This window comes from Falco peregrinus, chromosome Z (genome assembly GCF_023634155.1).
Source record: "Falco peregrinus isolate bFalPer1 chromosome Z, bFalPer1.pri, whole genome shotgun sequence".
NCBI classification, from domain to species: Eukaryota; Metazoa; Chordata; class Aves; order Falconiformes; family Falconidae; genus Falco; species Falco peregrinus.
Window position 1 is genome coordinate 65,734,446 of NC_073739.1, and position 12,496 is coordinate 65,746,941.

General features: G+C 44.3%; 1 protein-coding gene across 1 annotated transcript in view; it reads left to right on the top strand.

The window, feature by feature from the left end:
* The first annotated feature begins 9,917 nt into the window (after positions 1 to 9,917).
* ANKRD55 (ankyrin repeat domain 55) overlaps positions 9,918 to 12,496 on the top strand; it is a 50,807-nt gene continuing 48,228 nt past the window's right edge. Inside the window, exon 1 of the mRNA XM_055791483.1 lies at positions 9,918 to 10,262. Coding sequence (XP_055647458.1) covers positions 10,223 to 10,262 — 40 coding nt within the window. The 5' untranslated portion in view covers positions 9,918 to 10,222. The remainder of the gene's footprint in view (positions 10,263 to 12,496) is intronic.

Consider the following 12,496-nt stretch of genomic DNA (forward strand, 5'->3'; position numbering starts at 1 on the left):
GCTCCCCAGCAGAGATTGAGAGAGTTCTGACGATGATATTAATGACGTGAGCAGCATAAGAGAAGGTGGTTGCAGGCGAGCTGATGAAGCTGGTGTCAGGGAAAGTGGCTGTGAACAAGGACAGCAATTTAGTAGGGCAGAAGGTTTTACCCCAATACAAGTCAGATGTGGGCCAATCAAGGGGAAGTTATATAGGCTTCCCTGCACCAGGCTGTGGGAAATGAAGGATGCATTACAGTGAGGGTCCCATTTTCAATAACAAACTTCAATAACTGGAAAGCAACCACTGGAAATTATGGGGACAACCCTGAGAAGGTGGCTAGTATTATTGAAATAATGTTTAAACACAGGATCCAGACTGGAAGAATATAGAGGTGATAATGTAGGTTTTGTTTGATAGTACTGAGAAGGAGGTGAATTGTCGGACAGCTAGAATGAATGTGGAAGCTCAAGTTAACTCAGGAACTTCACAAGGAACTGTGGAGTATCACTTCCCCTGAGCTGGTCCAAACTGGGACCCAAATACTAACTGACCAAGGCAACCTTTAACTCAATATCAGAACTGGATTTTGTTTGGAGTTCAAATGCTATGCCTACGGCAATAAACATGTCTGAATTTTATGAGATTAGGCAAGATAAAAAAGAATCCCCCACAGATTTCCTGAATAGAATGAAGAAAGTAACCCACAAATATACAAATATTGCCCCTGAAGAAGAAGAAGGACAAAATCAATTAGCCCCTCTATTTGTGGGCCAATCCTCAGACGATAGTAGAAGAAAATTACAAAAAAATACAAGGAAATCATGCTCAAGACTGGAGAAAGTTGTTGGATGTTGCTTGAATTGTACATAGAAATAGAGATAGTCAAAACAAAAGAGTAAATATTAGATTGGTGGCAGTATCAGAGGAAAATACTAGAATCAGTGGAAGGGACTGAGGACAGGGTGGACTCCCAACAGGGGGTCTCTGGCCTGGGCCTTGGTTGGGCAATCAATAAACAATGTGCACACTGCAAAAGGGATGGACACTGGAAACAAGAGTGTCCACTTCAGAATCAGATCTCCTCTGCACCCTTGCTCCCAGTAAGCAAGGAATGAGGGGGACCAGAGGAGTCTCTCCCAGTGGAAACTCTAGTTAAAGCAGAGGTAGGAAATGAAGAAGTTGAGGTTTTGGTAGATATTGGGACTACCTACTCTGTTCTGAACACTTCAGAGGGGGAGCTGAGCAATAAGAGTATAAGCATTGTTGGTGCAACAGGGACCTGTGAAACTCAGCCATTCTTTAAACCTTTAACAATGAAGATGGGAAAACAGTGGGTTACTCATCAGTTTTTATATTTGCCAAATTCTCCAAAACTATGATTAGGGAGAGATCTACTCAAGATTTGGAAGCAGAAATCTGATTTTAAAACAGGGAAATAAAAAATTTATTTCTGGAAACTAAATATGACAAGGCAGCAGCTTTGTTATTACAGGATATGTCCTCTGAAAGGAAAGATACCCATGGAGGTAGAAGATGCTGTAAATCCTATTGTATGGACTGGAGAGGTTCCAAGAAAATCCAAAAGGGCAAAACCGGTAAGGATTGACTTAAAGCCTGGATCATCCCTGGTGAGAATTAAACAATATCCACTGAAGCTGGAAGCTAGGAATGGGTTGGTACCAATAATTCAGAAATTCTTTAAGTACAAATTGTTTGTGAAGTGTGAGTCCAAATACAACACCTCTGTTTTGCCAGTTAAAAAGGCCAATGGTAAAGATTAATGATTCGTGCAGGATTTAAGAGGAATAACTCAAAATATTTATCCTGTAGTAGCAAATCCATACACATTATTAACAACCCTTACAGGGGAACAGGAATAGTTTACAGTTTTGGATTTAAAGGATGCCTTTTTCTGTATTCCCCTGGACACCGAAAGTCAGGAGCTTTTTACTTTTGAATGGGAAAACCCAGAAACAGGAAGGAAAATCCAATACACTTGGACAGTTTTACCACAAGGCTTTAAAAATAGCCCAACAATCTTTGGAAATCAGTTGGCAAAGGAGTTAGAAATTTGGAGAAAAGAAAATGATTAGGAAACAGTACTACAATATGTGGATGATACTCTGATCACGGCAGAGACTAGGGAAGTGCGTCTTTCCCTAACCATAAGCCTTCTAAATTTCTTGGGAAATAGTGGATGTTGAGTATCAAAGGATAAGGCTCAAATTATCCAGGAGTCAGTTACATATTTGGGGCTTGAAATCCTGAAAGGCCACAGACAATTGGGGTCTGAATGGGAAGAGGCTATTTGCCACCTCCTGGAGCCTAAAACTCTCAAGGAATTATGAGCATTTCTCAGAATGTGAAGGTGTTGGCTTTGCATAGCCAGTTACGGATTATTCATGAAAACTCTATATGAGCTATGGAAAAATTCCTACGATCGGTACTACTGAAAAGATTCAAAGCCTCAAGAAAAAAAAAAAAAAAAAGGTGGGAGGGAGAGGAGAGGTGTTGAATGATGCCACTGTATAGATACCACTGTATATACATTTATATCAAAGTATTCTGTTCAGGGAAGGTTGCTTGCTCAGCAAATGGACGAGATGTCTGAACTCCCGAATTTTCACATTCTGATTTAATGTTTAGCTATATGTTAAAGAAATCTGTGCACAAAGTTTAGGCCAAGCTGACTTTCTGAAGCTGTTAAAAATGACAAATGAAGGGACTTCTAATCAAGGGAGTCAGCCTTGGGAAGGACAGGAAACAAAGAATGGATGGGGAAAAGAACACCGTTATCTGAAGTTACGCAGAAAGAAGCCTCCAAGTGAGGAAGTTCTGGCCACAAGAGGAGACAAGTTGATAAAGTGTTGAAACCCACAGCAAGTTGGTTGAACAAAGGTAATTTTGGCACTGGGAGATCGCGACCTCCAACTCAAATAGCTGTCCTGGAATAGGGCAAACCCCAACTTGCGGAGCGTGCATAGTAAGTAAAAAAACTTCAGTAGCACTGAGGGTGTGTACCAGTTTGCATTAGAAGCAAGAAACTTGAAACCAATCCTATACGTGAATGAAAATGAGTATGTAACACACTATGAATGTGCAAGTACTCTACTGTATATGATGTGTACCCTCGAGTAACTTGGTGAGCACGCTCACAGGAAATATTCCCCTGTGCTCCCAGCACTGTAATACAGAATGCCTGCCTTCTAAAGCTTCAGACCTAGTCTTGGAGGGGTTTTCTCCATGATGGACTTTACCATATCAGCATATTGAGATGCCAGTTAAATGTTTGCATTTTCACTTGAGTTTCATTTGCACGTGGTTAAATTGCCACTTCTGTGTAAATATAACCAGACCTGTGTGCTCCATTACTACTAATGCAGTTGTTACCTTGCAAACCTCAAGTAAAACTCATAAACTGGGATAAGACATCAACAGGAGTCCCAGGTATGCAAGGAATGCACTACTAAACATTTTGTGATGCACAGGAGTCCCAGATATGCAAGGAATGCAGTACTAAACCCTTTGTGCTGCAATTTGCAGTTTGCATGTTACAGACACCTTTTCCCCTGCCTGCCCCGCCCCCCCCCCCCGCCCCTACTCTGATATTCTTATTTTCTTATATTCTCATATAAGGCTATGACATGCCTTGGCAATGAAATGTAAAATATTGCTAATGAAAGACTTCAATGGACACTTAACTTTAATTGCCCCAAACACAAAAAGGACAGAAGTCATCAGCTCCTTTACTCCATATTATACACATCACTTTAATCACAATGAAGAGTCAGGGGAGTAACTTTTGATGCAATATTATGCAGCTGCATTATTTACCTCTTATTTATATCTGGGCTACCCTGGTCATTGCTGAAGCTGCACAAGTAACAATCCGGGATGTGTCACTGCGTTGTACTTAGTTTTGCTTGTACATGCTTGAGTTAGTGTACAGTAGCAAAATGATGAACAGCTGAAAAGTAAGCTGGTTTCAGGTTGTAGTTGTCAATAGAAAAATTGCATAAGACAATAACAAGACATGAATGGAAGAAGCAAAAAGTTACTCTCACTGAGGAATGCACTGTGGAAATTCTGATGCTTGACTTCATAATGACATCTTCCATTGCAATGTGGCCCCATCAAAACACTTTTGTTAATGTTACTATTTTTTCCAACAACCACTTTACTTTTCTTACTTATAAATCTGATTTGTCACTGACTGTAGCCGTGCCTTGACAACTTCCTCACTGTGCCAAACAGCTTCCCTGAAGCATCCTACTTCCCCAGCTAGGTGACAAGATGTCAGGGTAAGGGCTGTAAGCAATTCTAGGTTTTCACAGGTCAGACAGGAGAGGCCAGCCCAAAGACATGCACTTACTCTGGCACAGAAACACCCACTTAATATGAAACTGAAATCATTAAAAAGAACACGATGTAAAGATGTGTGTGTGGGATGTAACCTTATTATTGTCCTCTGGTTTCTGCATTAAGAGGCAGAGAAAGACATTCAAAGAAACAGAACTAGAAAGAAGGCATGTGCTTCCGAAGCATGGGTGGCTGGTATCAGTGTATTGTAAGCACTAATGAGGAACACAGGAGATATAATAATCCTATAACACAATAAATAGATGCCTGTTTTTTCTACCACCAAAGCTAATTGGTCTGGATGCTTTATATTTGCTTCTCATATAATATAAAAGTGCTCAGAAGCAGGGGATGAACAAGTTTCTTTTTTAAGCAGTTCCTCTAAGAATTGACTTCTCACTCAGATTTCCTGCTTTCTGTTTAGTTGTGCCTGTTTGGACTTGTTTCATTGCCAGTGGCATCCACATATCCCATTGCAGAGTCTGGACACAGCCACTGCTATGGCAGGCAGTGGTTCCAGAGCAGCTGACACTCCCTCACTAGCCCAGTTTTGTGTGTCTCATAGGAAAACTGGTCCAGCAAACACGCAACAGCAGAATGGTGCAAATAGCCTTGAAAAGGCATTCACCAAATCCAGTACAAAGATGAGCTGACCTAGCTGTCCCAGCAAGTCAGTAGCACAGCAAGACTGGGATTCCCAATGTATACATCCCCATCTGCTGGGAAGAGGCAGACACCCTCTCCTGATTCAGTGCTGCAAGAGGTGACTTTCTCCCTTTGCCTTTTAACCATATGTAAATACACCAGTCAGTCCTGTTTCGTCTTTTTCACCCACTCTCCTTGATAGTTTTCAGCCCACCTGTAATTTGCTATCTACCTTTAAATGACAAGCTTTTCTTGTTTAAAATAGAGTATTTTGGAGCTGAAGAGGTAAAAACAGATGTTAAGCTTTTCCTGTATTTTACCAACACAAATTTACTATCACAAAGGTTTATAGCAAGGCTTTCAAAGCTTACCATTCACAGATGATTAGTCATGCTCTGTATTGTTATTTGATAACTAGAATGGGACTTCGTTAATTTGCAGACATTCTTAGTGCACTGCTTAATGTCAGAGATTACCAGTTTCCCACAGATGAGCTCTTCTTCTTCCTCCACTTAAAAGGATTTAACAGAAAAACAATGCAAGTATCTCGATTTAAGAGCTGCTTCTCCTGATTCAAAGAGCCAAGCGCTGATCCCACCCCCCCATCTACTGGAACTCTGCAGAATGACAGGAGCCTCTTCGCTCTGCAGGCCACTATCTGAAAAAAGGCTGAAGAGTAGAGGATCAGAGGAAATATCACTGCACACTTGTCCTGCAGCTCACCAGACAGCTGCTGGTAAGTGCTAATTAGACACTGTGGTTACCAGGCTAAGTGAACTTTCGATCTGACCTGGAACAAGCACTTTTTTTTTCCTTATGTTATCTTGTAGAACAAACATCAGCATAGTAATAATAATAATAATATAAATGTTAGAAGTGAGGGTTTGAACATCAGCTTCCCCTTACCACTGTAATACCATGAATGTGACATGTCCCAGCTCCAGCTCCCTGGTGTTGCAAACAGGGGTGTGTACCCAGGACAGACACACCTACACCTTGGCTCTCCTGACTCTGCAGATCTCCACACCCACCCCATCTAGTCCTACACACACACATCTGGCCTGCCCACTCCATCAGGCTCTTCAAACCATCCTCACACTATGCCAGAAGTACTGAATGCAGTTTTATACCTGAAAATATCATGAGGAATTTTTTGGAGTGTTACAAGAAAAAGCTACAGCAGAGTAAGGGTGACAAACTCAGTGGGAGGCTCCCCACTCCTCCTGAAGCGGGCACAACAATCAGTCTGAGAAAAAATGTAAATTTGGTTCAGTTAATTACAAACAGATCATCATTTGGGAAAACAACACCCATAAACCCAGTTACCATTTAATAGCCCTGCTCTAATTATAGAGTGGACTCTCAGGTGTCATTCTCTTGTTATTAAATTTGTCTCACAGGATGCTAGTGATATCCCAATAAATTGTACCATTGGAGATGCCCTGATCCCATTGAAGTCAGGGCAGAAAGTCATACTGACTTAGCAGAGGATATATTTGGCCTTATAAAGCAGGGAGCAGAGCAAAACAGATCCTCATTCTGTCTTACATTTAACGTCGGAACCTCTAAAATGTAGCTGTAACTTTATCCTTTCTCTAGTCACTGTTTATCTGCTGACATTTTAACAGAGATTTTTGCTCATTTGGGTGGACTCTAGATCAGTCCCCACCAGAGAGCACAGCTGAATCCTTCTGCCTTCTAGGGGTCTGACTTCTCCACATGCATCTGAGCTTGGTGGCAATACTCCCAACATTGAGGATGTAGCTCCAAATCCAATGAGGAGTTACTTTATATAGAGCATGATATTTTAAATACTTTATAATCAAATTATTATTGCTGGATTTCATTATGAACAGGAAGTGAAGGTTGATGGTATCCCTTTGTTCATTTTGTTTTCATTTTGACTTCCATTCGCTAGATTACATGCTTACCAAGCTACATTGAGGGTGTAAACATTCAGGCTTGCTATACACCCGTGCAGAAAGCAGGGCAACAACATTTCATTCACCCCTGGTGCTGCTGTCTCTGCAGTGCTGGCTGCTGGCAGTGCTCATTACTGATGGGGGCACTGCTGTTCCAGGTGCTTTGCAAAGGCAGAAGATGATCCTTCCGCCAAAGCACTGTCAAGGTGAAAAACGATGTCGATCCCTTGCTCACTTAACAATGTTGTCTGCAGGGGAAGCAGAAGAGCAGGTGTGTAAGAGAGCAGGTGTGTAAGCTGGGTCTATGCTCGTGATGGCAATGTGGCATAGAGCAGGTGTTGTCAGCAGATGTAAGCACTGATCTCGGTTTCTGCAATGCTGCTAGTCTTCAGCCCTGCTCTGCACCCCAGTAAATAACAATTACATAGCATTTGAATATGTTTTGACCATTCTCTGTGGTCTCACCACAACTTTTGCATTCACCTAATGAGCAACAGTTAGAAGGAGAGGGAAAGTCAACTACCCTACATTCAGCCAAACACTGATACACAGACAAATGTGGGCAAACAGGCAAAAAAAAAGCTCTTTTCATCACTTTTCTGTACCAGGGGTACAGAACATCCCAAGAAACGCTAACTACCAAGTGAAAGCATAAAACATCAAAAACACTTTGCTTAAATTAAAAAATAATGTAAATTAACAATATTAAAACTATCATCTTTATCTGCTGCCTAGACCAGGCTCTACCTCTTTGGTGGCTTTGCCGTCTTTAGCCAGAGTTGCTGACATAGCCACTGAGCACAGGAGGCCCTGAGGAATTTCCTTCAAGTCTTCTAAAAAGACTTACAGAAAAGTCAGTGACTTGAGACCGGCTCCTCAGTCTCAGCTCTTCTGGCAGCCTCCAAGCTATGATATGTCTGTCATAGCTGAGACACAGAAATGTGATCACCTGGTGCTTGTGTCTACATGGGGAAAGGTGTTCTGAAGCATTGGCTTTGTTTCTCTTCTGACAGATGTAGAGGACAGGAGTTGCCAGCTCTCAAAACACACTCTGTCCCTGTGGACTGTGGATACCTATCTCAGAGGAGGTGCCTCGCTTCCCCATAGCTGAAGGCAAGCTGAGCCCCTGGCAACTGTACAGTGTCATAGGGAATATTGTGCCCCACATGGGACCCACAAGGAATCACTTTCCCCAAATTCCCTGGCTGCATATTTGCAACGCACCTCATTCCCAGGCTAATGCACTGCAAGAGTGAGACTGGGTCACTGATCTCCAAAGCCCATTGCCTCCATCTCAGGAGTAGAATCAAAGGATAGACACCCAGTAATGCTAGATGGGCAGGTGAAACTGAGTGTTTAATTGATCAGATTAGGCGGAGGATGGTGGAGCGGCCACCTAACTGCATAACCTGCACTGCAGCAGTGCCCGAGGTCAGAAATCCTATGTACATAGAGGACAGAGGGCTTCTTGTCACATGCAGGAAGCAAAGGCCACTTTTGGGGTCTTCTGAAGATCACCACGCATGATAATTTGCAGTTCAAAACGCCTGACCACAGGCACATCTCCAGTTCCAGTGCCCCCTCCATGAAGTCAGCAGCCATGGCAGCCCTTCCAGCACTGGACTCAGTGCTACACTGGACAGACTGGACTGTCACCTGCCGGTGCCACCCCCTGAGCTATCCTCGTGGCAAGGAGATGCCAGTTAGGAGCTGACCACCTGCATAACTAATACTCTACTCCCAGACTGCACCGACAGCACTTGCCACACGGTGGATCCCTCCTCAATGCAAAAAAAAAAAAAAGCCTGAGAAGCTAACGCACAAAGCAGTCAGCAGCAAAGAAACAGCTGATCTCTGGCTCCAGAGTCCCACTACATGCCTCTCCTCGAATAAGGACCCTTGAGCCATACATTTTAGACAAATTCAGCTGGGGTCTTTCTTTTCAAACTGTTGAGGCTGTACGGCTTCCTGGACCATGCTATGTTTTCTCAAACACATAGTTGGTTTTTGGTTCAGAAGCAGATGCTTGGGATGTGAATCAGCTCCAGACAAAGCTCTACAATGTCCACATGTACATTATATCTGTAGCATCCGTTGTAGTCACGGGAACCAGTCAAAACTCCAGAATAGCATAAATACAGTGAATAAAGTCTAGGGCAGGGGTCCTCAAACTTTTTAACCAAGGGGCCGGCGCGCAGATGAAGTGGCAGGCAGTCAGCTGCGGCTGCTTGGTTCCCCCCCCAGCCCCCGGCAGGGGGGGAGCGGCGGGGTTCTGTAAATACCGGGGGCGGATTGAGGACCCTGGGGGGCTGTATCTGGCCCACAGGCCGTAGTTTGAGGATCCCTGGTCTAGGGGATGTTTAGGCTGACCAACTTTAGGCATAGCTTTAGCGTAGGTCCTGTCTGCACTTTTCAGAAAAAAAGTGTCTTGTTTTCCTGATTTTTAATTCTTAGCTCACCTTATTCAGCAGTAGTGATGTCTCTCTTCCAGCACACCAGAGCTAAGTAAACTTGTCATATCCCTCCAGCCCACCAGCCCCTAGGCACTGCTCGTGATCCAGGTAAAATTCCAAGTCAGACCATTTATTATTCCCTCCATAGACACAACCTACCTAAAAGCAAAGCTCACGGGGGTCCCCTCCCCTTTCAGTACGGAGCCTGTTTCCCCAACTTCGGGAGGCAGAGGCCCGGGCAAAAACTTAGCATGAAGACCTGGGTCCGCCGCCGGCTGTGCAGACGCGGGGTTCGGAGCGTCCACCGCGAGCTGCTGCACCTGCCGCGCTGCGCTGCTGGGGCGATCGCGATGCGCTCCAGCCACGGCAGCCTGCCCTCCGTGACTGCGCCTTCGTTCAACACCGTGCTGCAGCTAACTGTGACTGGGCAGCACTAAACCAAGGCACATAGGGCTTGCTGATGTGTGTTCTCCGTGCGGGGCTGAGAGCAGGAGCCGGTTCCCCCGCAGCCTGCGCCCGCAGCTCGCACATGCGCTGCCGGCCCGCGGGCGGCGCCGGGCGGCTGAGGCGGGTGCGCTGCGGCGGCGGCTTCGCTCGCTGGGGACGAGACATTTTCCAGAGGCTCGGTTAAGCTCCCAGGGATGTCATTTTAAGAGGGTCCATAACAAAAGGGAATACACCGTTCCCATCAGGCTAGCGATAATGTCCTCGCCTGCAGCTGTGCAGTGAGTTTAAATCTCTGACAAGAAGATTGGCGACTGCTGTTGTTGCATCGTTTACTGTTACATATGGGCTTCCTCCCTGAAAACTCTGGAGATGGCATTTGTCTGGTCTGGTTGTAAAATATGAGATAGACCACGATGGATTTCAGTTCCTCATCCGTGTTTGATCAGCATAAAGGTAAGTCACCTGCTACTAATTTGAAAATCTTCTGGTCCTCCCATGTCTCCCACACCGATGTACTACGATTACTTGACAGAATAAATAAGACGGTTTTGGTGGGGTTGTTTTTTTTTTGGGGGGGGGGGGGGGGGGGACGACCAAACAGGTCACATAGACGTTTTTGTACACATGAAGGAATTCCTTCCATCAGTTTTAGACATGGATATTTCAGCCTAGTGCTACAGAGTTTTTTAAAAATAAATTTTTTCAGCAGAATAGCAACAGGATCTGACTGTTCTTAGCAGTGACAGATGTACAAATATATTTATTGTTTATATATTGGTCCTCAGGGATATATATAAAAAATTGCAATATTAGCAAACAGAGAAGCTTAAAATGGAGTAAAAATTTAAGAAAAGATTATTTTCCTGTCTGCTAATCTGTACACATTAAAAGGACTAGATGCTGACAAGTGATTGACTTTGCTTCAGCATATCTTAGCTGTATAGCTAAGTGTTGTCATAATGGTGAATTTAAATATCTTTAAAAGCCCCAAAATGAAGATTTCCTACATGGTAAGGTTGCTATGGAAATACAAATGTCTCTTTGATGTCTGTTTTTAAGTGAAATTGAATTTCATGTCTTTATCTGTCAATACAAGCTTCTATGTCTTACAACTTAATCCACTATCAGGAATGTAGTCGCAATCCTTTCATGTTCCCAACGCAGGACACTGTCATTGTTTGATCATCTGCATTGCAATAAATTTCTCTTTAAGTCAGATTGCCAAATAATTTGTGTGCAGTGGCCACAGTTTCCAGGGCACACCTGCATAGTGTCCAAGCTGACATGGTTGTGCTGGCCCCACAGTGAAAGTGCTGACTGTTGAAAGAAGATGGAGGACAGGAGGAAGACAGAGGCTGCAGTGACTTTTGGGTGGTCGGGTCTCACAGGTTGTAGTTTTGTGCTTGCCTGTGCTTCTTTGGTGAACCCAAAGTAAATGCACTCCATGTAAAGCAGTGGACTCACGGCCACAGTAGCACCCAAAGCCTGAAGCAAGTCTTGAGAGTACTGGTCACCAACAGCCCACCTGGGACCCCACCCTGAGTAGAGGGGAGGAGTGGGATGCCATCAAGCAAAACTGATTCACAAGAGACAAAAAAATACTACCAGCAAGGAAGTGCAACAGGTGAAGGGGGATCTGTACTGCAGGAATAGAGACAGGTGCCCCTGGGTGATGTGTGAATGATGTAAGGAGCGTTTTCCACAACAGGACAGAAGTGTGGGGCTGACTGAGCTTCTGCAACTCCAAGCAGCCGTCTTGAGCTCTCCTTCTGCAGGCACTACAACTACGCTCTGTGCCACACGCCATCCCAGCAGTGCTCAGACTGGGGACGGAGTGGGGAAACACTGCACACTCAGTGCCATGGGGATGGCTGCCAGGGAGCCAAGGGGAGTAGTGCCAGGAGCGAGGCTGGAATATGACCAGGTCTGGGGAAGGAGAAGTCAAGTCTACAAGATGGATAAGGGGGCAGATAGCAATGCAGAAGACCACTGACCTAAACCACCTTACCTGTGTAGAAGTAAAAGAGTTGGGAGGCAACATGTGCCTGCACCTCCCCTAGCTCCTAACCTGCAGAAACTTATCCTGCCAGGTCACTTTACACACTGGCCCACCCTTATTCCCATGCAGCAGCATCTCTGGCCCCATGTCACACTCAGAGCATCTCCCCAGCAAGACGGTCCCCTCCAGATAAGTTTGCCCCTCCACCACCACTGCAGGGATGCTGGATCATTAGATGATTTGTGGCTTACTGTTTGCCTTCCCTGGTAGCTGCGTGGTAGGTGGATGGGGAGTAGGAGCAGACAACACACAGTAATGGGACAGTAAACTCATTGGTTATCATGCAAAAAGCTCTGTTCAAAATTTACTGTGTACAGTGGATTTCATCTAAATAGCTTGTTAATGTCTTGGCATATTAATGATTTAAGCAGGCATAATTTTTGTAGCAGGGAGAAAGGGAATATCTTCCATTGGAGCAATTTATAACAGCGGAGGAATACAGACTAGCTTTCAAGCACACCAGATCAATATCTGTTGGTCCAATAAAACAGTCCAACCCTCCCTAGAAACCTGTTCTCCACCCTACACATCAGAAAACTATCCCAGCTACAGATCAAAAAAAACAGCATTTCAGGCTTGAAATACTGTCTCTTTGTGACACTTCCTATAGTACTTCTTATTAATATTT